This window comes from Saccopteryx leptura, chromosome 1 (genome assembly GCF_036850995.1).
Source record: "Saccopteryx leptura isolate mSacLep1 chromosome 1, mSacLep1_pri_phased_curated, whole genome shotgun sequence".
Lineage (NCBI taxonomy): Eukaryota > Metazoa > Chordata > Mammalia > Chiroptera > Emballonuridae > Saccopteryx > Saccopteryx leptura.
Genome location: NC_089503.1, coordinates 176,860,674 through 176,886,489, shown reverse-complemented (window position 1 = coordinate 176,886,489; position 25,816 = coordinate 176,860,674). Strand labels below are relative to the sequence as shown.

Here is a 25,816-nt window from a genome sequence, read left to right as displayed (position 1 = left end):
CGGGCCGATGCTCTACTAGATGCTCTACCATTGAACTAATCCACCAGGGCCCTCGTAGCTATGATTTAAAAATTTTCATTTTAAAGTAGGAAAGTGAGAACCCTGATAAGTTAGGCAAACTTTCCCTACATTTGTAGATAACTAGTATAAAATATGGAAAAATAGTGATAAACATAGATTCTGGATCCAGACTTCCCAGGTTCAAATCCTACCCTTGCCACTTAACTGCTGTGGGTTTTGGGGCAAATTACTCATCATTTTGTGTTCTAATTTCCCCATCAGTAAAATGGGGATAATAATAGTATCTACTTCATTAGGTTGTTAAGAGGATTAAAATACATAAATATTTATAATATACTTAGAATAGTGCCTGGCTAATAATAAGTGCTATATAATTTTTTTTTATGTTCACCTAAAATTCATAAAAAATAACTAGATTCTGCCTGAGGATGTCATCCTGACTTCCAGATATGGGTTTTGCTCCATTTTTTTTAACCTAATCCCTGCCATTCTTGGTAGCACAGTTAGAATTTTGGGCTGGTAGAACTATCACCTAATTCTATCTCCAACCCAGGAATCCCTTCTCTATGTGGCACCTGACCAGCTGCTGGCTGCCTTGTGAGCAAAAATTCTTCAGGCTGACTGTACATTCAGTAAGCCTGATTTTCTCAATTCTGGGGAAGGCCAATGATGCCTGTTAGGTGACAATAAGATTTCCCAGGGCTGGGAAACTAAGTTTCTGTGTTCAATGTTTGCACTGCTAGGTAGGTCCTCCAGTTGCTTCCACCATGACACCTGACATGGTGTTTGCCTCTCCCAGAATAGTCAGAAATAAACTCTATGGAGTGGGTTTCCGGGACTGGCAGCTCCTCTTTCTTGCCACTAGGGAACTAAATTAGGGGAAAGGATAGGGTTGGCTTTTCTGCCTTAACAGTTACCCAGATCCTGAGTCACCACCTGAATATACACTGGGCTTTTATTGGCCCCATTGGAGATGGGAGAGAATTTTGCTCAATCCTTTCATGGTATGTTTTTTAAAAAAAATTAAAAAGGACTGGAGACCGTGTCTAATTCCCAGGAATTCTTAGCTAGGAGCTCTCTTGATTTTAGATTGAACATGAGTCTTTTCCTGATTGAGCAGCAGGTGGTAGGTGGTCAATACTTTGCTCAGGTAAACAGTATTGTTACATAAACAAGCAAGAGATGGGTTTGCTACCAGTAAGTCATATTTTCCGTTTATATTCTAGCTCATGGGAACATCAGGACTGATTCAGATTTTAGATTTTTAAATCTCCTGAGCCTGGCAACTCTGTCTTCTCTTTTCACTAAATGCTGTAGTTTAGGATTTAGAGAATTATGCAAAACACACTTGCAGCACCACAGTTTAAATGGGGTAGGATCCCCAGTCCATTAGTATGAGCCAATGCACCTTCACCCTTTTTTGCTGATTTGGGGTGGGGGGAAGGGATGGCTCCTTGAAAATGAGCTACAGGAGCCTGAAGAAGGGAGTCTCAGGCTTTCTTAGTTCCAGGTCTATCTTTTTTTAAATATATATCACTTTGAGAATTAAGTGCAAAAATATGCAAATGTCACTTTGCCGTGTGCATTTAGTAACAGATAAATGTGCAACATAATGTAAAGGCCTGTTTATTCCACTAGCAATTGCACTGCAAAAACCATCAACAGCTCACAGCCCAACAAGTCTTCCAAAATATTAGTGTGATGCATTTAAAATGTGCAACTTTGCAACAAACTGCCTGCAAAATCCCTTCTTTGAATTTGCATATTTGTGTACAAGAACACAAACCGTTTAAATGGGATTTAGTCAGTTTTAAATGCTGAAAAAATGGTCTTCATGATTTGCTTTGCTTAAAATGCACACTCAAAACTTTATTAAAAACAGTTTTCAAAAAAGAGTTTCATAAGGCTAGACGTCAAGGCTCTACGGAGGGGTGGAAAATGAATCGTATATCTTTAACCCGCAAAAGTTAAAAGGCTTTTTTTTTGTTAGCTAACAATGGAAACTTTTTTTTTTTTAAGTGTTTCCCTCCCTCGGTCTTGCCAAGCAATAGAAAAAAAAGAAAAGAAAAGAAAAACTTGTTCCGCTGAGTTCAACCCCAGACAGGCTCACAACTTCCTTCCTGCTTTCCTCCCCCAAACCCCCGCCTTTCACCCTCCTCCGTCCTCCATCGCCCCCCCTCTCCACTTTTTTTTTTTTTTAATCGCACATTGAACAAACACTGAAGTAGCCAGAGCAGACACCGACAAGGGTAGTATCTCCACCGCCGAGAAGGGCGTGCAGGGCCGGCCCCGCGTCGCCGCCGCCGGGATCGCCCGGCCCAGCCCAGGAACATTTTTCTTTCTTTCGCACTCTCCTTTTTTTTTTTTTTTTTTTTCAGTCTTCCATAGCTCGTGGAGGAAAGCATTTCTGAGTTTTTTTGACTTTTAAAGCCCTCTTGTTCCTGGGCCATGTAGTCTGCACGGGATCCGGGAATCTGACAAACTGCAGGTAAGTTTGGCGGCTTTTTAATGGCTCTCGCCTCTGAACCCTCTTTCCCCTCACTCGCAGCTCTGGAGCGAATTTGAGCGTTCTGGGTTCTGAAAAAGCGCAGAAAGGTGGGCTGGGGAGACTGGGAAAAGGGTTTTGATTTGGGAGGGTGGCGCGTTGTCCGGGTGCGGGGAGAGCAGGGATAGGCGAGTAGTAGGCGTTTCTCCTGCTGGCCTTCCGGGCCGCGGGCTCCGCGCCGCCTTCCCCGGTGCGCTCCAGGCGTCCCCCCGCTCGGGCGGCCCTGCGGCTCGGTGGGCGCAGGGTGAGGCTGCCCAGGATACAGAGAAGCCCTGCAGTTGGCCGCGCTGCTGGCCGCGCTGCCTGGGGTTTTTATCTCCGGCCCCTGAGAGGTTTGCAGAGGTCGGGCTCCCGCGAGGCTGCAGCCACGAACCCCCTGGAGTCCCCCGAGTAGGCGCGGGTCCCGAAGCCCGCAGAGACAGCCGCGTCCTGGGCCACAGGGCGTGCGCAGGCTGATTGCTATCGCGCGGGGACACAGACACACACACACGCTCCTTGCAGGGGGCGACGGCAGGGGGCAGCGAGTATTGGTTCCGGTACAGGGGATGTGCGGCTCTTCGGCCCCGGGAGCGCGCAGGCGCACCCACACTCACAAAACACTTGTTTGGGGATAGGCGACAAAGCCCATGCTGAAAAATACGTCGGCTGCGGCCCCGCGGCGCGCCCATACCTTAGGCTGAGGAACGCAGCCCCAAGGCCAGGGTCAGGAAGGTAAAGGGCAGGCACGCAGGGTACTCCCAGAACTGGGCTCTGGCAGCGGGGATGGGGAGGCAGGTCTCCCTCAGGTTCCCTCTGAGTCGGTCTCAGATGACCAGAGAGGGTGGAGCGGGGGTATCCTGATGTCCAGGGGCGAGGAAGGCCCCGTTTTACCCAATATAACCAATATTTGCTCAGGCCGAAGACCCAGAGAGGGTGGATGGATGTCCTCACTTTCGGAGGCAGCAGCCCTGCACACAGCACAATTAGGGACCAAGTACATAGTTGCACATCGTCCCCCGCCCATCCGCATGGCTTCGAAGACGAGTCTTAGAATTAGGAATTCGAAGGCACCTCCACACGCATCACAAACTAGGGTGAGAGGTGGGAGCGCACTCGGGAAAGGCACACCTACCACCATGCTGGCCACTGACGTCCCAGGGCTAGTAGTGTCCTCGCGCAATCCCAGGAGGTGAGACGGCCACCGTACTCCGGACAGATCGGGGTTCCGCGAGTTCCGGCGTCCCCTCCCTGTTCCCCACATCCTACTTCTGGGGTCCTGACTTTCCTCCTTGTTTCTCCACAGCGGCGCTGTTTATGGATCTTTGGGAGAGGGCTGAGCCCGCGGTTTTGCCCCTCACCCGCCGACCAGGCCATGCCATTACATCTGCGCGCGGAGCCGTGGCCGCCGGGCCTCCGGGGCTGAGCTGGGACCCGCGGGAGGAGGAGGTGCGGGCCGCGGAGCCGGAGCGGGAGCCGCGGCGACGGCGGGCAGCGCGGGACCCAATACTATGGCTGTGTACTGCTATGCACTCAACAGCCTGGTGATCATGAATAGCGCCAACCAGGTGAAGAGCGGCGGCGTCCCCCGGCCCAACAGCAACGAGACAACCCCGCCGCCGGGGAGCGCAGTGTTGAGCCCTGGCAGCGTTTTCAGCCCCGCGAGAGGCTCTTCTTTCCTCTTCCCCCCAACCGAGTCGTTGTCGCCTGAGGAGCCCGGGAGCCCCGGGGGCTGGCGGAGTGGCCGGCGCAGGCTGAATAGCAGCAGCGGCAGTGTCAGTGGCAGCAGCAGCAGCGTGGGCAGCCCGAGTTGGACGGGTCGCGCGAGAGGAGATGGGCAGCAGGTGGTGACTGCTGGGCTCCTCTCTCCTCCAGGGCCGGAGGAGTCCCAGAGGAAACTGCGAATTCTGCAGCGCGAGTTGCAGAACGTGCAGGTGAACCAGAAAGTGGGCATGTTCGAGGCGCACATCCAGGCTCAGAACTCTGCCATTCAAGCGCCCCGCAGCCCGCGTCTGGGCAGGGCACGGTCGCCCTCCCCGTGCCCCTTACGTAGCAGCAGTCAGCCCCCAGGAAGGGTCCTGACCCAGAGCGAGGAACGGAGGACCAAGTCCTGGGGGGAGCAATGTTCAGAGGCCGACTCCAGGAGGAGCTCAGGGGCGCCCAGCCCAGGTCTCTGCAAGGACAAGAAGGAAGTGGCACCTTTTCCCTGCCTGGTCTCCCTATCGGGATCAGGGGCTCAGGGTCCAGCCGCTTCGGTGAGAATTGAGAAGGGAGTCCCTGCCAGACCCCGTTGTGGCTCACCCCTAGCAATGGAAGTTGACAGGAGGGTCTCTCCTCTAGGAACTAGGAGCTGCCAAGCGCCCTCATTTGGGCTGGCAGGAGCGAACTCCGTGATGGCCACAGAAGTGGCAACGGGAGCTACATCTACCGGGCCACACCACCCACACGACCCTGCCCTCACTGAGCTATCTGAGAGGCTCCGGGAGCTTGGGGGTGTGCATCCCCAGGCACATCTCTCGGTCCTGGTGGAGGGTCAGGGGAAGTCTCTGGGCAGTGGGACAAGCCCAGACCCAGACAGGGGCGGGCCGGGCGGTGTAGAGCCTCCTGGGAAGGTGGGTAAAGGAAATCTACCCCGGGGCTCCGGGGAGTCTGAAGTGAGAAAAAGGCCAGAGGAGAGGACTGGGAACGCCCAAAGCTCAGGGCCCTCTGAAGCCCCGCTCTGGTTCAGGCCGTTAGGAGACCTGGACTCAGGAGTGCCCAAGGGGACCCAGAGTGGGGTCCCGGTGGTGGGGGAACTGCCGCAGCGCTTGAACAGAGTGGATGAAGGGGCTCCGGCACTGGGCGTTTGTGGGAGCAGCCGCCCAGCACAGCCGGGCCCGGGAAAGGCAGAGGCGAGAATTCCCGTTGGCGGAATGCTGGAGCCTTTGCCCTCTTGGGAAGCAGTAAAAGATGCGAAACAACCTCAGTGCCTTCCTGTGGACCGGGTGGGTGTGCAGCCTGAGAGCTCCAGGGCTTGGCTGGGCCCCATGGAGGAAGCCCATCTGGCCTGGACATGTGGCACTGGGGTACAATCCCAGAGGATTTGGGGAAGCCTACCGCAGGACAGAGCCACCCACCCCAGCCCAGAGCTGCTCTCCCCAGATCTGAAGGACAAGTTTTCCCGGAGAGAGGCCTGCAGCCCCAGCAATATACCTGCCGTCATCATTACAGACATGGGTGCCCAGGAAGACGGGGTCTTGGAGGAGGCTCAGGGCAGCCTGCTGGGCAGCCTGCCCCTGAGGAAACTGTCCTCTTCCTCTGCCTCCTCCACTGGCTTCTCCTCCTCCTATGAGGACTCCGAGGAGGATATCTCCAGTGACCCTGAGCGCTGCCTGGACCCCAACTCCGCCTTGCTGCATACCCTGGACCAGCAGAAGCCTAGAGTGGTAAGTCTGGCCCTGAGATTTTTCTAGCACTTGGACTGTTTTCATGCTGTATGTGTCCCCTGTTTTTCTCTTAAGAAAAACAGTTTTGACTTTCTACTGAGTCATGAAGACTCTGACAGGGGCTCTGGGGCAGTCACAGCTTAACTATTCCCTCCAGATGTGTTTGCATGGCAGGTGCTGACCATGCACTTGGTAGCCTGGGCAGTGAACCCAAGTTTCTTTAATTGCTGTTTCTTTAATTGCTAATAATATCTTATTAGGAAGATAATATTCATGAATGTTGAATAACCAAAACCTTCCTGATTAATCCCCAGAGGTAGTAAACAGCTCTGCTAAATGTAGCATTTGTCTGATCAGGTGAACTGCTTAAAACTGTGATTCTTCTCTAGGACATTACTGAATTAACTCAGCCTCTATTCTAAGAGGCCAGGAAAATGAGTGATGTGATTCTGTGACAGGACCCTGAAACCTGTAGATGTGGTTGTGGCGGGTCTATTGGGCAAAGAACCACTTAGCCTCATTAAGTCAGAACACTGCAATATTTGTGGGGCTGGCAGAGCTAAGATACAGTTTGATGTGTGAATTAAAATGAAAACCATGCTTTGCACTTTTAATCACAGAATATTACATTAGGTCGAATTACCTGATACAGGGACCTAGGTGATATGTCTAGGGTAGGCACCACCTAATGGATATGCTTGTTGACTGGTACAGGTACTTTTCAAGTATCTATTTTGATTCTTAATACTGACATCTTGCTCTCTCTACTGCAGTAGATAGGAGTTTATTTCTGTTGTGGTTAATCTCAGTCCTCGGCTGTTTTCACTCTTAGGATGATCAGTGTCTTACAGAAGATGTAAGAGTTAAAACTAACACTTCTGAAAAGGTCTGGACTTTCTCTCAGCTTTTCCAGAGTATGGGGAATTTCCTAGTTCAGCGCGCAAGGGGTTCTTATGCTACCTTGGGGAAAGTCTGCAGTTTATTGTAGTAGGTAGTGTTCTGATTTCATCTTGAATATCCTTTACTATTTGTTACACCTCAATGACTTAAAACACGGCAGCTGAGAACTTTACATTTCTACTCTGCATCCTTGTCTAAGATATTTTGGACCTCAAATCATGTTCCTCTCACTCCCACTTCAGAAATCAGTCTGGATTTTGAAGACTTAGGCATTTCTTTTCGTGAAACTCTGCTTTTTGTTGATAACTGGGAGGCAGATGTGTGTGCAAAATCTGGTACCAGTCAGCCTGGCATTCTGTGGCCAGGACAGGGTCTCAGACATGGGCACATCACCTTTAGAGGAGGGTTGGGTGGAAAGTGCTTCTCACTGAGGATGGGGCCCAGCTTCCTCTGCCTTCTTGCCTACAATTAAAGGCCCAGTGAAGGGGATAGTCCTCTGTTCACTCCTCTCACTTGCTTTTTGTTGTTGTTATTGTTAGAGAGAGGCAGGGAGAGAAAGACAGAGAGACAGGAACATCAAGCTATATTTTTGTATGTGCCTTGACTGGGGGTAGAACCAGCTACCTCTGCACTTAGGGATGCCCATTGCTTTTTAAACCCTGAAGCGTCGCTGGCACAGCCAAGGTGCTTTAACTTACTCTCCAACTTTCCATTTGCCCTTTCTAGTGGTGGATTAGCAGCTCCCATTGGCTGGTTCTCAAAAACAGTTTGTGCAGTCATGATGTTTGAAATGGGCTCTTGCCTAAAAGTGAGTTAAAGGGGAGATAATGACAGGTGATCCTTACTTTTTTTAAAATTTGCCAGCAGGAAACTGGTTGAGAAACCAGAAGGATGAGTGATGTTTCTAAGGTAGCTAACAGGTCCAGAGGTGGAAATGAAAGTCCAGCCTCCCTTCCACATTTAAGCAGGTTTCCAGACCCCCATAGAGCAGCGCCAGGGAAGAGTCCCCTGCCAACTTTTGCCCTCTGAATCCCATGAGGCTGATGGTGAGTGTGTGCGTGTGGAGGGGGGGTGGAGAGGGTAAGTAACCCACTGGAAATTATGGGACCCTAGGGACATTTGAGCTTTTGCTTGCATGATAAGCTAAGTTTTCTTTTTCTTGTACAGATTTTTATGGTGGAGCCGTATTTGTGACACCGTAACATCTGCCCATTGGGTCAACAATCCCTTCATTACCTGATATTGATATTTTGTCTAGAGGTGACCAGACGTCTTGATTGGCTGGGCTTTTTGGTTGGGCTTCTCAGTGTTTCATAGATAAAACCTGAGCCAGCTCTATCTGGGGCACCACAATGCCTATACCCTGTTCTCCTCTCTGACCTTTGCTGCTGGTTATACTGCACTCTAGGTGTACACACCCTCAGCAATGCTCACATTCGCTCACACACCTCACAAGTGTTCCTCCTCACACACCCATACACGCTCACACACTGACACACCCTCACCCTCACATTCTCACATTCACTCACACACCTCACACATGTTCTCCCTAACACACACTTTACACATGCTTACCCTCACGCCCTCACACATGCTCATACATGCTCACACACATGCAGACACACTCATGCACACAGGGTTGAAGCTGCATGTTCAGCCTTACAACCCCGGCTCCTTGGGTTGTGACGCAGCTCTGCTTTTCCTCAGAGTGAAGTCTTCTCTGTCTGCTGCACACAGGCGGGAATGACCGTGTGTAGAGGGAGGTGACAGCCTGGAGAGCCTGCTGCTGGGCTGCTTTGGCAGCTCCCCTGCCTGGGCCCCCTGAGCTCCTCACTGCTGGGAGTCTCAGCCAGTGCTGGGGCATTCAGAGGACCTCCCTATGGTTAAAAACAGTGAAAACCAAGTCGATTGGAAATGCACTCTGAAAATTACTTCACCATTTAGATTATGCAAATTGGCAAAACCCTTTTTACTGGAAGGGGATGTGGTGAGAAGACCCACTCTCCTCATTTGCTTCCAGGGAAGGGGATAGAAAGACCTCCTCAGAAACATGCTAAGAGCTTCAGCTCTTTTCTGTGTCTTCTGATGAGACTGACAGATAGATCTGTCCTTGAAATAGAATGTCCCAACTTTTTGCACCTGATGTCTGTTTATAAAGGATCGGACACTTGAAATTTGCTCAGAAGTTGTATTACATGCCTTGTGCTCAGTGGCTTAAATTTGGGCACATTTATTTTTCACTGGGATCTAAATAGAAGTAAACTGCGCTAAGCAAGGGTGGTGTTTTTCTCTTTTGTTCTTTAAAGTAACTCAAAATTAATCAGCAGTTCTTTACTTTCCTCCATTATTCCAGTTAAGAGTATCTGAGCCACTGAAACACCAGGCTTAAAGTACTATATTAAATTATGTGTGCATATTACTTTAAAAAGTAGATTTTATTGACTATGACAAAGTTGTACTATCAATTATGGGTATGAAAAAAAAAAACCCTCAAAACAAGACATTGGCCTAGTTACCTGTCAGGTGGAAGAGCGGATATATAAAGAAGTATAATACAAAATCTTTGGTTTCCTGGTGCTTACTACTCTTAAGGGCCATAGGAGTTTTGTTTCTTTTGCTTTTTTTTGTATGGATTAGTTTTGTTGCCTTTTTATTTTTACTTTTCAGTGACAGTTTACATACAGTATTGTATTAGTTTTAGGGGTATAACATAGTGATTAGACATTTACATAATTTACAAAGTGATCACCAGATACATCTAGTACCTGTCTTTGTTGTCATTGTTCAATGCAGGCCTAACTCATACATGTGCTAAAAGTTTCAGTTTATAAGGGTTTTATGTAGTTTTGAAAAGTATAAAATTTTTGTTTGTGGGCAAACCAAATTAAAATTTAAAAGCCTTGGGGGATTACTTTTGAAAAATACATGGAGTGGTGAATACTTTTAAGTACAAAATTCTTTTCTGGATGAGAATGTTGAAGGCCCTGTTGGGTGTGGGAGAAATCTGAATTCAGGTGGACTATGCAGTTTTCTTGAGACAGGGCCCCCTTCTCTGCCAGGTATATGGAGAGGATTTTTCTGGCAAGGCCTCAGCATCTTTCTGATATGATAGAACCTTGAGCCATTTTTGTGAGGTTCTGGTTGTTACTCTGACCTGTGTAGGGAGGGACAAGGGAACCAAGAACAAAGGGACCCAAGGACACACTCCTGGGCTTCACTCTGGCTCAGTTTCTTTCTGTTCAAATGTGCCCATTGCATGAGATTGACCTTGTGGAGGTCTGTCTAGTTCTCACTCTCTGTGACTGTATATTGTAATTCTAAACATCTGACTTAAAAGTTGGTGTATATGACACTTGAAGGTGTCTGGAAGTGTGACAGGATACTTTTGGTGTAGATCTTGAGCATTGAGGCTAAAACTGGGCACATTTAATTTTGTGCTTTAAAAAAATTTTGTTTTTTAAAGATCTTATTTATTGATTTTAGAGAGAGAAGGGAGGGAGAAGCGGGAAGCACCAACTCATTCAGTGTAGTTACTTCCCTTATGTATCTTGACCGAGCAAGCCTGGGGTTTGGAACTGGTGACCTCAACATTCCAGGTCGACGCTTTATCCACTGCACTACCACAGGTCAGTCTAATTTTGTGCTTTTACTTGACGCATTAATTGTCTGTCTTCTCTCTCTTTCCTGGAAGGTTGGTTCTTTGTAATTTCACATTGAAAAAAGCATCATTAAAATAAATCACCAGTATGATATCCAAGATTCTCAATAATTAGACTGATGTTAGAGGCTGTGCTTGTAGGCTGCCAGGACATTAACCTGAAAAGTAAAAAATGCTGTTATCTGAGGGCTTTGTCCTCTTCAGATATTTCAGTTTGGAAGCTGAGGCTTTGCCTACACAGAACTGAAACATTTCAAAAGTCTTTTGTTTTTTATCAAAGATAAAAGTAATTCAACTAGCTGAAAATTCTTTCAAATAAAGGTGTGGGGTATAGAGAACAAGAGAGATCGGTGTTTAGACATTGCAGATACACAGTTCAAGTTCACCTAGCCTTTAGGTTTTATAAGAAAAACATATTAAACCAATCAATTGCTGCTTTGAGAAAATTGTATTTCAGGTGTAAGATAAATCATTTTCAGAACTTTTGTTTCTAAGTACTGCCTTGTAGTCACAGATTAGATTAGTTCAGTGTAGTTTATATTCCTAGGAGCATTGATAACATTGTTTAGGCTTATTTTATTTTGTCAGGTTTGACTTTGTTATCTAAAGGTAGACTTTTACAGTATTTAATGGGAACAATTTTATATCTTGGTAGAAAAACTTTGTAGGCTTCAGGTACCTTGTCAGGAACCTGAATGAACTCAGAAATTCTTCTAAATCCTGATAGGGTCATACCTTCAATGTGGAAGGTTCTGTGGATTTTGATAGGAGATGAGACCTTGACGTTGGGGTTATTCATGTTTTGCCCTCAAATCTGTGACCAGTATGCCTTGCAATGATTTTTTCTCCTGACTAGGTAGAATTGGCACATGCAATTCTCATGAATCAGGGGAGCTCACTGTTTACAAAATCACACCAGACCCAACTGTGAATTCTTTTAAAATATGAAAAGCCCTTTATTTAGCATGCCAACTGCCATATTGTTATCTGAATATTTGGGATTTTGTATGTCCAGTTCTTTGAGCATGGTGGTGTTATAAGTAGTCTTAACATCCTGGTCCCACTTTCATCTCGATACAATCCTGGAAAATGATTCAGCCTCAGCCAGAAAGGTTGGAATGAAATTAAATTTCTCAAAGGCTGGTACACACAGGCTATTGTAGAACCACGGCAGTTTCATGTAGTGTCTTTCATGGAACATTGAGAATATGGCTGGTCTTACCTCCTATCTAGACTGTTTCTTGGTACAGTTTCCTTTTGGCCAGTTGCTCTGTGGGGGATTCTTTTGGGTTTTTTTTAAGTGAAAGAGAGAGAGAGAGCCAGCAACCTTGGGCTCAAGCCAGCGACCATGGGGTCAAATTAATGATCCTACACTCAAGCCAATGACCTCGCACTCAAGCTGGTGAACCTATGCTCAAGTCAGTGACCTCAGAGTTTCGAGTATGGGACCTCAACATCCCACCAGTCAGGCTGGGTGAGGGGTTCTTTTAAGGATGGAAATCCAAGAGACATGCAGATGAAGAGCTTGCAGCAGAGTGTACACTGTATACAGGCCTCAAGGGGTAAGGTCAGTGATACTCTTGCTGAGTTTTTACAGGGAAGACCATGCCGATGTTTCCCACTTGAAGGCAGGGCCTTCCAAGCTTTCTCTGATGAGAAGTGACTTGTAATCATCATCATCATCATCATCACCACCACCATCACTATCATCGTCATCATTTTACTGGTAAACCAACATGCAGGCTGTTGACTAAACTAGTCTGCTGTGTGTTGCTTAACAATTTCATTAAGAAGTCACTGTTAGAAACCCAATCTTTTCCCTCCCTTGAGTTTAATTTTCTTGACTTGATATCACTTAATAGAAATTTATTCAACAAAAGGCTACCAGTCAATACGTACTACATTTGTTTATTTCCTGAAATTTTTACTTCTATTTTGCACTTAACGAGCTGATAATCTTCATAAGTAACCAAAAAGTAGGAACTATTGACAGAAACAAGCAGAATGAACCTCTACCATTTGTATATGTATATGTACTATGTTTTAATTGGGGGTGTGGGGAGAGGACATGTTTTTATTTCCCCATCTCAGAATGTATAAAAGATCTTGGCATTCAACCTGGGGGGGGGGGGTGAGAATTAATTGATGGTTAATTTGTGACTAAAGAGTATCCTCCTTCATGAAGATCGGGGTTATCTTTTTAATCTAGCATTTGACTTTTGTGGTAAGATTCTGGGTGGAAAGGGAAAATCAAGCGATACGGCATCTCAAACAGAGACACTGAGATTATTTCCGCTGACCTGGTGACTAAGGTTTGGGTTTGCCTCACCCAGAAATGATGATATGCATTAACGACGCAGGGTATGGTTTCGTCCTGGCCCAGGAGAGCCCCTCCAAAAGGGTGGTCCATTTGCCCACATTTATAAAGTTGGTCTTCATGCATCAGAGGACAGTGATGAGGTACTTTTGCCTTTGTTTGGAGGAGGCATTGACAAGTTTTTCTTTCCTTGCAGTCGTCAGCAAACTCATTAGTCAACAGAGCCAAATATCAGCAGTACAATGATTGAAATTTCTTTTGAGAGCCAAATTTTTTAAACTTAAACTTATATAGGTAGGTACATTCCTTATCGAAGTAGTGCCCGCATGTGGTATTTTGTGGAAGAACCACACTCAAGGGGCCAAAGAACCACATGTGGCTCGCAAGCCGCAGTTTGTCAACCAGGGTAGGGGATTCTCTGCATTCTGCATCCCCCTCCATCCATTTAATCAGAAATAAACTGAGTGTATTTGTTTCCAAGAAATACATTTTATATTATGAGCACTTAATATTTTCAGATACTCTGGGGAGTATTCAGCCTGCCACAGGGCAGAAGGATTTGGTTCCGTGGTGACTGGCTATCCACCAGTCCACGCTGTAATCTCTCCTGGTGTGCTGGGAGTTGGTAGGGCCCCGGCAATTACAGGAGAGGTCACTGTACCCCCAGGCAGATCCCAGCAAATGTTTTTCCAATTTCGCTGACATTCTTTCCAGGCTCAGCTCAATTTGTTTTGCCTTTCTCTATGGCAATTGATGACTGAGTTGTAGAGTCTAATTCAGTGGGATCTCCTAAGTGCTTCTTTCACAGTGGGTTAGGAGCTGGTGTTTAATTCTCTGTTCTGCATAGCTGTGTACTCTTTTTCCTCTTGCAAGTTAGCTGTCTGAAGAGTGGATTTAATAAAACATGCCTCAGAAAGGACATGGGCTGGGGGTATAGAGAAGAACTCGGGAATATCACTTCTGTAATCCTTATCTAACCTGAATCTATTAGCAGGAAATTGAGAGGGCCTGTGTATGACAATGCTATAAACAGTTTAATCTCTTAACAATGTCAAGTGGAAAATCCAACCGCAGCCAATAGTTGAAGAAATGGCTGGGAGGTTTTGTTGGGACAGCAAATCCCGAGACCCGGATCGCTGAGCTGAGGGTGGGAAACTTGTCTACCGGGTATTAAAACTGGGAGGTTAGGAAGACAGTGTTCGGGTTTGAGAAACTACGGAAAACTCCTTGCCGATAACAAAATTGGCTAATTGTTGGGCACATTTTGAATGCATTACAATGGAGAGTTGAGTCTCTCTGAAGCCACTGAAATCTTTTCCTCCCCTTTGCCATTATCGTGGTCATCACAGCGTTAAGTACTCATGAGCGTTGAGCATCTGGGTAATTCCAAGTAATTTAGGAGACTCGGGGTCTCCTGTGTGATGGCATACTCTAGGAGTATGATGAGCTAGGAAGACCAGTGACTCGCAGATTTGGCCTCCATAGGCTTTGGTTTCTTCATCTGTAAAATGGGTATATTGTGGAAGTCTTCCAACTCCATGTGGTCTTTGTGAATTTCAAATGTGATAGTCTTTGCGGAGTCATTTTGAGAGCATGTATTTTTGGCCCTGGCTGGTTGGCTCAGTGGTAGAGCGTCGGCCTGGCGTGCAGGAGTCCCGGGTTCGATTCCCGGCCAGGGCACACAGGAGAAGCGCCCATCTGCTTCTCCACCCCTCCCCCTCTCCTTCCTCTCTCTCTCTTCCCCTCCCGCAGCCGCAGCCGAGGCTCCATTGGAGCGGAGATGGCCCGGGTGCTGGGGATGGCTCTGTGGCCTCTGCCTCAGGCGCTAGAATGGCTCTGGATGCAACAGAGCGATGCCCCAGAGGGGCAGAACATCGCCCCCTGGTGGGCGTGCCAGGTGGATCCTGGTCGGGTGCATGCGGGAGTCTGTCTGACTGCCTCCCCGTTTCCAGCTTCGGAAAAATGAAAAAAAAAAAAAAAAAAGAGAGCACGTATTCTTTCCTGCCTGAATTAATTTTAATTATGAGCACTCTGATGTGGCTTTTAAAGCTTTCCAAAAGATAATGGACAAGGACAAGCCCTTGTACTCATGTAAGATAGTTCCACCTCTGTGTTGCTGAAAGAAGTTGGTTAGAACTGTGCCAGAAACAATCTTTAGGTGCACAGCAGGGCCCGTTCTGATATGGACATTGCAGTGTGGGTGGAAAGTGGGGGTGAGTAGACAGACATTCTGGATCTATTCTGGTTCTACTTCCGCTGCTCAGTATATAGCCTCCTCCTGCCTGAGTGACCATCTTGACCAGTGCAGACTGTGAACAAAGCTTCCTGCCCCTGTGGTTTGCTAGCTTGTAGGCGGAAATGCCATTGACGGACAAGAGGGAAGAATGGAGCAAGTGAGCAAGGAGGGAGCTATAAAGCAGAAATCTGATGTTTCTGGAACAGGGTTCTCAGCTCATGAATAATTGAGAGGACACTGCACTTACCTAGAGCTTTAGTATACTTAATGGGAGCATTGATTTTTCAAGTACCATGTGGTGGTTTTCTCTTCTGTGTCCTGGGAAGTGAAAGAGGAATTCAGCAAAGTCTTGAGCTTTTAAGCAGATATCACATTCAGCAAATATATAGTGGGCACTTTCTAAGTATGGCTGTGCCCTGGGCTAGATCCAGAAACCTCTGCACAGAGCTGGAACTCTTTTCTGGTGGCCACCCACGTTGCAAAGTGGTCTTGTATCCCAGTGGCTGCCCAAACGGCAGGCATTTATCTATCGCCTCTTGTCTGCACATACCTGTGCCAAAGAGAATGGCTTAATTGATGCTGTCCCTGTCCTTGGGGATCTGCCCTCAAAGCAAAACTGATTTGCAGAACTCAAGAACAAGTTGTATAGCCATTGAACAAGTACATTTATTAAATATGAGTTAATAAATAATGGACTGGTATTGGCCTGTGACATGCAGGAAGCTTCAGTGTGTGTTGTGGAACAGGGAAGAGGAATTAAGTTTGGGCAACAGCCTTTGGAGGAATCTGGGTAAAGTTCTTGAGGAGTTTACTGTTGGAAGTGGGGCAAAGGGATTATTCTGGATCCAGAGATTCCAGGAGTTTGGGAAGAAGGGCAGCTCCCCCCCTCCCCCAAGTCTTGATGCCCTGTATTGAACTCCATACAAATTGACACTCAGCTGACAAAGGTTCAGTGCTTGGGCAGCTGCACTGTCAATGTGCTCTTATGAAGCTAAAATGGGGCCACACGAACGCCCCCAACCCCACCCCAATTAACTAGACATGGTCATGACAACAGGAGAGGCACTTCTGTTCACTAGGTGTTTACTGAGCCTGAACCTATTGAAGGGAGGTGAGGAGGAGCAGAGAGCCCTGATGTGGAGTCAGGGACAGTCCTGGGTTTGAGGCTAACCTCTGCCACGCCCTAACTGTGTGACCCTAGGGACATGTCTTACCTTTCTGCCCCTCAGTTTCAACATCCGTAAAATGGGATGGATAAAACCCACTTTAAGGTTGTGAGTCGTAAGTGAGATCACATGTGTGAGGTGCCTAGCACAGCATCTGGACATCCTACGTGCTCAATAAATAGCAGCTAAACTACCTGGACGTGAGAGGCAGCCATGCTGTCATTCCTAAGCATGTTAGCTGGGCCTGCAATTTCCACCATTGTCTTTGTTTGGGCGGTTGTGAAGGGTGAAACCTGAGGGACTATAGCATGCTGGTGGCCTTTTTCCCCTTGAAGAAGTAGGGTCTGGGGGCTCTTCGACACTGATTTGTAGGCTATACGAGCTACAGTAGGATTGTTCTGATGAGTGAAGATGAGAGATGATCTGTCCGCTGGAGAGTGGGAGTTGGGGCCAGCCAGACCTGAATTCACACCCTCCCTCTGTCCCAGACCTTAGCAGGGATTCACCTCTCTGAGCCTGCAATGACCCTGGCTCACGGGCTATTGTGAAAATGCAATGAGATCATGTGGCTCAAGTGCCTAGCACAGAACAGGCGTGGTGGAGGGAACCCCCTGTCCTGGCCCCTCTCCCCCAGTTGTTACACTAATTTGCCTCCACTGAGTCACCACACCTCAGTGCAGCTCCTTGTCCATGATGATGACAAAATAGGCGGCACAGTTTATTTTTCCACGGAGGTTACTCGGTTGCAGGAGAGGCCTCACTTTGTTACCAGAGCTCAGAACCTGAAATTTAAAAACAATCCACTGTATTCAGCAGCTGTGAGGGGTGTCAGGTTACAATACAACACCACCCCCCCCACCTTTCTATTCTGTTTTGGAGGTAGAAACTGGCTGAGGTCATCCAGGCACAGAAGGCCTAGCTTTTGGGGGCGTGGAAGTCTCTATCCATTCTCTCCCCTGCCAGGACTCCTCTGCTTTCTTGGTGTATCTTTTAGAGTCACCATGGCTCATAAGAGAGGAGGAAATATATGTATCTCACCAGTACTATGTACAGCGGTGGCTCTTGCTGAACACGTGTGTGACTTAAGGGCCTGCATCGCTTCCTTGTGCTGTGTCTGGTGCACATGTTTATTAAAATAGGCTCTTTCTCAGAGTAAAGAGATGCTTTCTTTCACCACACATCCAATGGAGGCCGTGATGCTGTGTGTGGGGGGGTCTCTGCAGCCCACTTTCCCCACCCCACCTCCTCTCTCCAGTGAGCAAAGAAGGCCACTCTTTGCCATTGTCCTGACTGAGCTGCAAGGAGCCCAGGCCAGACTTGGTTTTCTGGACTGTTCCTCAGGGCTGAGATGGTGGATGATGGTGTAGAGGGAAAACCTGGCCAGGTGGGTGACCCGAAACATACCAGCTCACTTAGGAGTCTTCAGGAAGTCCCAGGGCCCTGTGCAACTGTGCATTCTGACAGGAGGTAGGACCATGTGGTGACAGGTTCCCCCCAGAGCAGCTAGGTTGTTGCTTGGCTAGACATCACCACAGTCTTGGGCACCCTGCCTGACAAACATGGGCTTTTGCTTTGCTAGAGATTTGATGTGGAGATGCCTCTTACCTTCTCGGCTGTGATATGGGGTGGGCAGCCTGCAGTGTCAGTCCTTGGGGTTCCCATCTTTATTGCCTGCCTAGCCTTCCAACGCTCCAAGATTGACATGACGTGTTCAGGCACTGAGAAAAAGTCTCCTTCATGTGACAGTTTGGGGCCACGTGCCCTTCTGGAGGTCTGGATCTCAGACCTGGCCTACCCTACCATCTCCTCCAAGCTCCTTCCAGCCTCTTGTTCTCTGCAAGGGTGGAGGGGGTGACATCTGAGAGGAACAAAACCACCAAAAGAGCTTGTTAGTATGTGACAGCCTTGACTGCAGAGGCAGTCAGAACAGGGAGCGCGCAGGACAGTAATTCCCTTATTGCCCCAACTTGGAAATACACACAGGACGTAATTAGATTCAATCCCAGGCTAAAGCCACGGGGAACAGCATCTGGATGCTGTTTACATTATGGTAACACACGGTACATTAAATCGGCCTGCTCCCTTGGGGAGCCCCTTCCCACCTAAACTGCAGGCTGCTGGTTCACACCAGGAAGCTGACCAACCAGGTCCACAGGTTCTTCCGGCATCCTTTCTTTGGCATTCTGGACTGGCCTAGCTTTCCTGCCTGTCACCATTGGCCTCAAATACCACATCCCCAGAGGAAGGCAGGAGAGCCTCACCGGGAGCTGCAGGGGCCCTGTGGATGGATGTGAGTCAGCCTTGGGGGGAAGTGACCTGAATGTGCCAGGTGGCAGGTTGCTGGCGATCATTGGCCTGGCTTCCACTTGTGGTTTGTGGACATGCGACACTGACTTTGGAAAGGAGATTTCAAGAACTTCAGAAAATAGTTCGTATGACTCCTGTGACCGGTTTGTAGAAGAGAATGTGAATCCTGAATTGAGGTTTTAAAAATACTCTTGCACTCAGGGTCAATATTTCTTAGGAAATTCACTGGGGCTTATGATGTCACCAAATATTCAGCACACTTAAACTGTGGAGCAGCTGTTAATAAGGCGAGCCCTCTTAGGCTGCACAGGGATACTGACATAATAGCTATGATTTCTGAAGTATCTGACATGTGCCAGGCGTGTGCCATAAATGACTTCATTTCATTTTTGCAAGATGTGTCTTCTTTTCCTCCTTTTTACGCTGAGCAGACTCAGGGTTAGACAGATGAGGGTACCAGTCCCAGGAGCACAGCTGGTCAGTGGCCAGGCTGGGATCCCTGCCCCTTGCTCCCTGCCACCCATCACCCGTCACCTGGAGAGCAGAGGATGTGCAGCTCTGTGCAGGGGTAGGGTAGGTGGGTGGGTCACGAGAGTCATACAAACTATTTTCTGAAGTTCTTGAAATCTCCTTTCCAAAGTCAGTGCCGCATGTCCACAAACCACAAGTGGAGGCCAGGCCAATGATCGCCAGCAACCTGCCACCTGGCACATTCAGGTCACTTCCCCCCTAGGCTGACTCACATCCATCCATAGGGCCCCTGCAGCTCCCAGTGAGGCTCTCCTGCCTTCCCCTGGGGATGAGTTTAGTTCTGGGCTCCTGTTGAGGAGGATGGGGGGAGGATTTTACTGAAGGCAGAAGAAAATGGGGGTGCTAAGGAGGGGTCTGAACCACAGCCTTGGAGATGGTCGAGGGAATTAGGGCGGCTTATCGCCTTGGACATATTACTTCTGGGGGAGGAAGGGACGGGTAGCAAGGGAATTGTCTTCACATAGTTGCCCTGGAGTAGCACTTTAGTCTAGTCAGGATCATTTTTCTAATGCAGAACTAAGAGCAGATTCTTTTTCTTCTAAATGAATGGGGCATTGTACAAAAACACAGACTCAGGAGACAGAACCGCAGGGTAGGGAGCTTCAGGAGCTGCCCCGAGGGCCCCAGGCCTGGCGGGAAGGGAAGCCGAGAGCTAGCTTCTCACCTGAAAGGACAGCCGAAAAGTTCAAGCTCCTCACCGCTGCAGACAGCTGGGCAGCAAGCCCCTGACAGTGGAGAGAGGAGAGGGCTTCCCGTTGGGCAAGCCCACTCTGGGACTCTGCCTGCCCCTGCCCGCGGGGGTCAGTACTGCCTGTGGGGTCTCAGCACGTAGAGAGCACAGCTCTGCATGTGTCCAGTTTTCTCAGGCCACTCAGAGAGAGCACCAGGGGCTCTTCATGACTTGGGGCTCGCTGGATATGGTATTTTGCACAGCTGAGACATTCTGGACCTGTTTAAATCACACAGGTAAAAGCCTGCAGTGGGTTTCTATTTCAGATGTAACATTAGCACCTGCATTGGAGTTGAGTGCATCAAATTGCATTACTTGCCCACAGACTTCAGTTAAATTAGGAGACGCTGAACAAGCTGAAGGAGAAAGCTTATTCCAAGGGGGCAGGTGGATAGGAGTTCCAGGCTTTCAATAGATGGTTGGTTGTCTCCAGGTTCTTTACCTGCAAGAAGAGACTTTCTCTGCATAGCTTTGGCAGGCAGAGCTGAGACTAAAGGGTGGTGCCTCTGTAGAGGGGAGCACATCAGTGTCACCACATGAAGGCGGCTTCCATGGAAGTGTCACATGGGTCGGTGAGCAACCCATCATGGGACGAGGTCAGTTATAAGTGCTGTGGCCACCACACTCTCAGGGATTCCTTAATTTGATGTTGGATTACTCAGCCTTGGGCCTGGTCATCTGAGATTCTGATTAAGCTGTCACTTTTAGGAGGGGAGATGTGTGTTGTTTGGCTATTATGAATCAAGCTGCCATGAACATTCATGTACCGGTTTCTGTGTGACCATGAGCTTTTATTTCTTGGTGCTAAACGGCCCGGAGTGCAGTTACTGGGTCCCATGGCCATCGTGTATATATGTTTTTTAAGAAACTGCCAAACTGTTTTCCAGAGTGACTGCACTGTTGTACATCCCCACCAGCAGTGTACGAGTGGTCAGTGGTCGCTTCTCTGCAACTCTTGCTGGTGTTGCTATTTTTTTATTTTAGCCTCTCTGATAGTTATGTAGCACTATCTCCTTGTGGTTTTAATTTGTTCAACCCCAAAGGTATTGAACATCTTTTTATGTACTTACTTGCCGCCTGTGTATCCACTTCAATGAAATGATCTGGCTTAAAAATAATAATCCACAGAGGTGCTGTGAGAACACGGGCAGGGTGTCAAAACATTGAGTGTTAATTTACCCCCACCGCACCTCCCACCTCTCTCTGAGCTTAGCCTCTCTCCGAGAAGGCTTCAGGTGAGGGTAAGTGTTCATCTCTGAGCTCCCTTCCTGCCCCAGCCCTCTCTGACCCTAACTAGAGTAGTTACCCAGAGCAGCGCCCCCTTGGCGGGACATGGTGTGTAGGAAGCCCAGGTTGGGACTCCACCCACGTACATCACTCCCTCCCCTTCTCTGTCTACACAGGATCCCACCATAGCTGACTCACAGGTGTTGTATTAAAGGAAAGTTGTCTATGGATTTTCGGGCCTGGACATAAACAGAAAAACAAAGGAACAAATGTAGAGTGTCTCCCTGCCGCCTCCCCTGGCCTCCCTCTGGGCCTCTCTGAAAGGCTGTGGCCAGGACCCCCTCTCTGGGGAGGCAGACCCCTTTGCGCTTCTCTCTGTCTCTAGCTGGGCCTGTACTTCAGCTTTAGTTTTGCTACACGGTCACACTGAAGGTCCCAGAAACACTTCCCTTAGGTTAATAAAAAAAAAAAAAAGGTAAAATGTATATAAAATTTTAAAAACTACAAAGACTTGTATCAACTGAAGTAATTTTTCTCTTTAAAACTGAATTGCACCGGCCCTGGCCGGTTGGCTCAGCGGTAGAGCATCGGCCTGGCATGCGGGGGACCCGGGTTCGATTCCCGGCCAGGGCACATAGGAGAAGCGCCCATTTGCTTCTCCACCCCCCCTCCTTCCTCTCTGTCTCTCTCTTCCCCTCCCGCAGCCAAGGCTCCATTGGAGCAAAGATGGCCCGGGCGCTGGGGATGGCTCCTCGGCCTCTGCCCCAGGCTGCAGAGCGATGCTCCGGAGGGGCAGAGCATCGCCCCCTGGTGGGAAGAGCGTCGCTCCTGGTGGGCAGAGCATCGCCCCTGGTGGGCATGACGGGTGGATCCCGGTTGGGCGCATGCGGGAGTCTGTCCGACTGTCTCTCCCCGTTTCCAGCTTCAGAAAAATACAAAAACAAACAAACAAACAAAAAAACTGAATTGCACCTTTCACTCTGGGCTATTTGGCAGTGATTTTGTTTTGTTTTTGCCTCTGTCTGGGGAGGGCAGAGGGGAGGGAAGGGGTCTTGAGTTCCTGGGACTGACTGCTACCAGTTTCAGGACCTGCTGGAGGGTTTGGTGCCTACTGGGAAGCAGGGTTGATGCCATCTGCTTACTCATGTATTTATTTTTGTTTCTCTGCCTGCCAATGTGCATGGGACTCTGCATTGTGTGAAATAAGCATGCTCAGTCTTCATTTCTGTGAGTCATCAGAAGAAAAGCCATGGTTATTTCTTCCTTGGTATAACGAAGTATAATATTTGCAAAATCTCCTTTGGTGCATTTGTACAATGTATCACAAAGAGGGCATTGTTTTCTAAGCCAGCTTAGAGGATTTTTGGGAAAGGGCAGAGGAGTGTTACATGTGCCCCCCACCCCCATCCTGAGCAGTAGACATAGTCTTGTGAAGGTAGATGGACACAGGCTTTCCACACAGTCCCCGTGGGCTGTGGAAATATGTGAGCACATTTTAACGGTCCTTTGATTGGTCCCCAAACCAAGGATGTTGCTGAATTGTGTGATGGGTTGGTTCAGAATATTCTGCTTTGGTAACTTTTTGAAAACCTAGGTTTGATTCTGGTTTGATTTTGTTCAGTAGAGGTCAAAGGGGGAAAAACACCTCTTGTTACATTCCTGGTTCCGATTAAAATTTGATATTTGTGCTCGATTTGAGGTTGAGTAAATTAAATGTATTAGGGCTATTGGTGAGCAGTACATTTTGATTCAAGTCACTTCTCCAGAAGTCACTGTTATATACATAATATCTATTTCCCATGAATTTGCATTCTTCCAAGATGGTGTGTATGTTGTTCTCATTTCTTAAAAATTCTGGTTAACTTAGAGTTAAGATACATGCATTTGCAATGAACCAGAAGTAGTAAGATACACTAAAACTATCAGAGGTTTTAATAAATGCAGAAACTGTCTTTCTGGGACCAGGCAGAGGGTTTTATCTACGATTTGTAATTAGCTAGCTTTCAGGAAAGGGTGGGCTCCTTACTCATACTGTCCATAAACTTTTATTGTGTGCTGACTGCATGGAACTTATGCTGGCAGGTAGGGGGTCTGTATATAAGTAAAGCTTCAACAGCTTCTAGGAATTTTCATTTCAATAGAGGAGGCAGATGACAATATCTAGAATCTATTACAGATTTATTTATGTGGTAGGCATTGAATGAGTTAAGTGACCTGCCTAAAATACGAGTAATGGAAGACTGAGGATGTGAGTCCAGGCATTCTTACTCTAGAATAGCGTTTCTCGACTTTGGCTGTATTGACGTTTTGGGTGAGATTATTTTTTGTTTTGGGGGGCTGTTCTGTGCACCATGGGATGTTTAGCGGCATCCTTGCCCAGTAGTACCTCCCCAGTTATAACAACCAAAAATGTCTTCAGACATTACTAAATGTCCCCTGAAAGACACAAGTCACTCCTGGTTGAAGGGGCAAGTCGCCTCTGGTTGAAAATCAATGCTCTGGAGCATGTCTCTTAACTGCTACTCACACTGGCTTCCCAGTTAGAAAGTGCTGTAATGCAGTATCTATGTGTTTATGGTTACAAGTCCATCCAAGTCCTGATGGAAGCCAAGAACAGATAGATGCCACTCTATCTGGGGTTATCAGGAAGAAAAATCTCAGAAATTATGCTGTTTGAATAGATTTGGAAAGAATCCTACTTAGGCAGAGAAAGGGGAGAAGGACTCACACTCATAAAACCATGAGAAAACAATGCAGGTTCAAGAGATGTCAGTTTGTTATGGGCCCTTCACTTCCCCCTCTTGCTCTGCTCATGCAGCAAGCTGGGTTCACAACAGATATATGATTCTTTCAGTCAAAGGTGTTGTATTGGTCAGGATGAGCTAGGTTATGTTGCAATAACAAATAATCTCACAATCAGCGGTTTGAAACAACAGAGGTTTATTTCTTGCCCATGCTACCTACCTGATCTGGATTAGGCATGGCTTCTGCTACATGTTGTCCTCATCCTGTCAGCAAGGCTAATGATGCAGCCATTATGCTCCAGTCACTGTCTGCAGCATTGCTGGTCACTGTGGCAGAGGGAATGAGAGTATGGCAAATCACATCCTGGCTTGTAAAGCTTCAGCCTAGACAGTAGCATGAATCACTTCAGCAAAAAATTAATTGACCAAGCAAATCTAAGGTTCTCACCTAACCTTAAGAGGGCATGGGAGTCGAGTCCTCCCACATGCCCAGAAGAACTGGAAATATTTGGGGGAGCACCACACTAATCTCTCCCACAGGTGTCAGAGGCCCACACCTGGGACACACAAGCATGGACAACTCACCATCTCTTTGAAGGTTTCCTAGCTCAGCTTTAAGAATGACCATTTCAAACTCAGGGAGAACTTGATGAGCAAAGAGAAAAATTGGGCTATCAAGGTTTTAAAAAATATGAATTCTCTGAATAAGTCCAAGAGGTCCTTGTGGGTTAGTACCAGGTCATAGGTCTTCATTTTTAGAGTTAGGACATTGAGAATGGGAGAGATTATTCAAGTCACTGTGGCCTGGATACAGTTGACTCTTTTAATGAGGTGGGGGTAGTTGTTCAGGACAATGGTAGGTAGTTAGCCGAACACCCACAATGCTTTCTCTGGCTGTTTCTGTAGTAAACAGACCAGCTTTCAAGCCTGAGCCAACTGTCATGTAGTACCTTGGTGTCCTTTGTGAGCTTTACATTTATGGGGCTGTTCTGAGATATAAAAAAAGTGCTAGATGAGAGCAGGAGCCCCCGAGAGCCTTCGAGATGATTTTAGAAAAGCTAAGCACATGCTTTATAAATGCAGGAGCATTTTCCTTGTTAGAAACTCCTTCAGACTGCAGCCCTGGGGTGATGAGATAGAGACAGAGCCCGGCTGCCGTGGATCTAAAATGGGATAAAACCGGAAACCTGTGGGGAGGATGCAGTCCTTGTCACCCCCTGACAGAGGGGACACAGAGGTCTTAGAAAAATAGAAATAAAAATAGCCATCATTGGCCACTTCCCTCCCCAATGAAGGGCTCTTTCCAGACCTGGTTTCCACTGTATTTCTGAACTGTTTCTCACCAGGGTGAGTAAGGAGCCAGGGCAAGGGAGGTGGACAGCAATGGGGTGTTGGGAATTGACTCAAAGGGAGACAGACTTAGTAATAGTCTGGGAACTCGGGGGTAGGGGCATTCCATAGTTGAGAACCCGAAACAGCCAGTGAGGTCCAGAGTCACCTCACCTCCAGGGTCTTGCTGGAACATGTGCGTAGAAGCACATGTGTGTGCATGTGGGTGTAGGGGTACATGTGCATGTGTGTGGCCCTGAGGGGAGGGCTTCAGTGGAAGGCTGTGCAGATGGGTGAGCGTTACTGACCATCCTGTGGTTTGCTGATAGCTGCCTCAATGGGGTTGTGTGCTTCCTCCTTCTGTTTGGGTACTCCAGGGTGCTCCGTGATGCACCCCCCAGCTTGTATTCTTCTTTCCTCACTCTGAGGGCAGCAAGGCTGATGGAGCCCTTCTAGGAGCTTCAGTAGGCTATGCAGAACCAGATAATGTAAGACTGGAATAAGCCTTAGAGCTCATGGACTGAGACAGGCAGGTGGGCCTGAAGGTTACAGGCTGCCGGGTGCAGGGCCAGGGCAAGGTGCTCCCCTTCCAGTCAGTGCTCCCTCCACCATGGCCACTGTTCCTTCCATGCCTTTGTTTTCTCAGCTGGGAAATGGGCAGGCTGCACTCCGAGCAGGAAGTGTTTGCAGATGCACCTGCTCTG

The 25,816-nt window shown here is 47.9% G+C and overlaps 1 protein-coding gene across 2 annotated transcripts in view; it reads left to right on the top strand.

Moving 5' to 3' along the window:
* Positions 1–2,236: 2,236 nt before the first annotated feature.
* ITPKB (inositol-trisphosphate 3-kinase B) overlaps positions 2,237–25,816 on the top strand; it is a 99,196-nt gene continuing 75,616 nt past the window's right edge. Inside the window, exons 1-2 of one of the 2 annotated variants that reach the window (XM_066381430.1) lie at positions 2,237–2,509; positions 3,849–5,967. In XM_066381430.1, coding sequence (XP_066237527.1) covers positions 4,054–5,967 — 1,914 coding nt within the window. In that variant the 5' untranslated portion in view covers positions 2,237–2,509; positions 3,849–4,053. The other variant, XM_066381439.1, reaches the window with a different exon arrangement.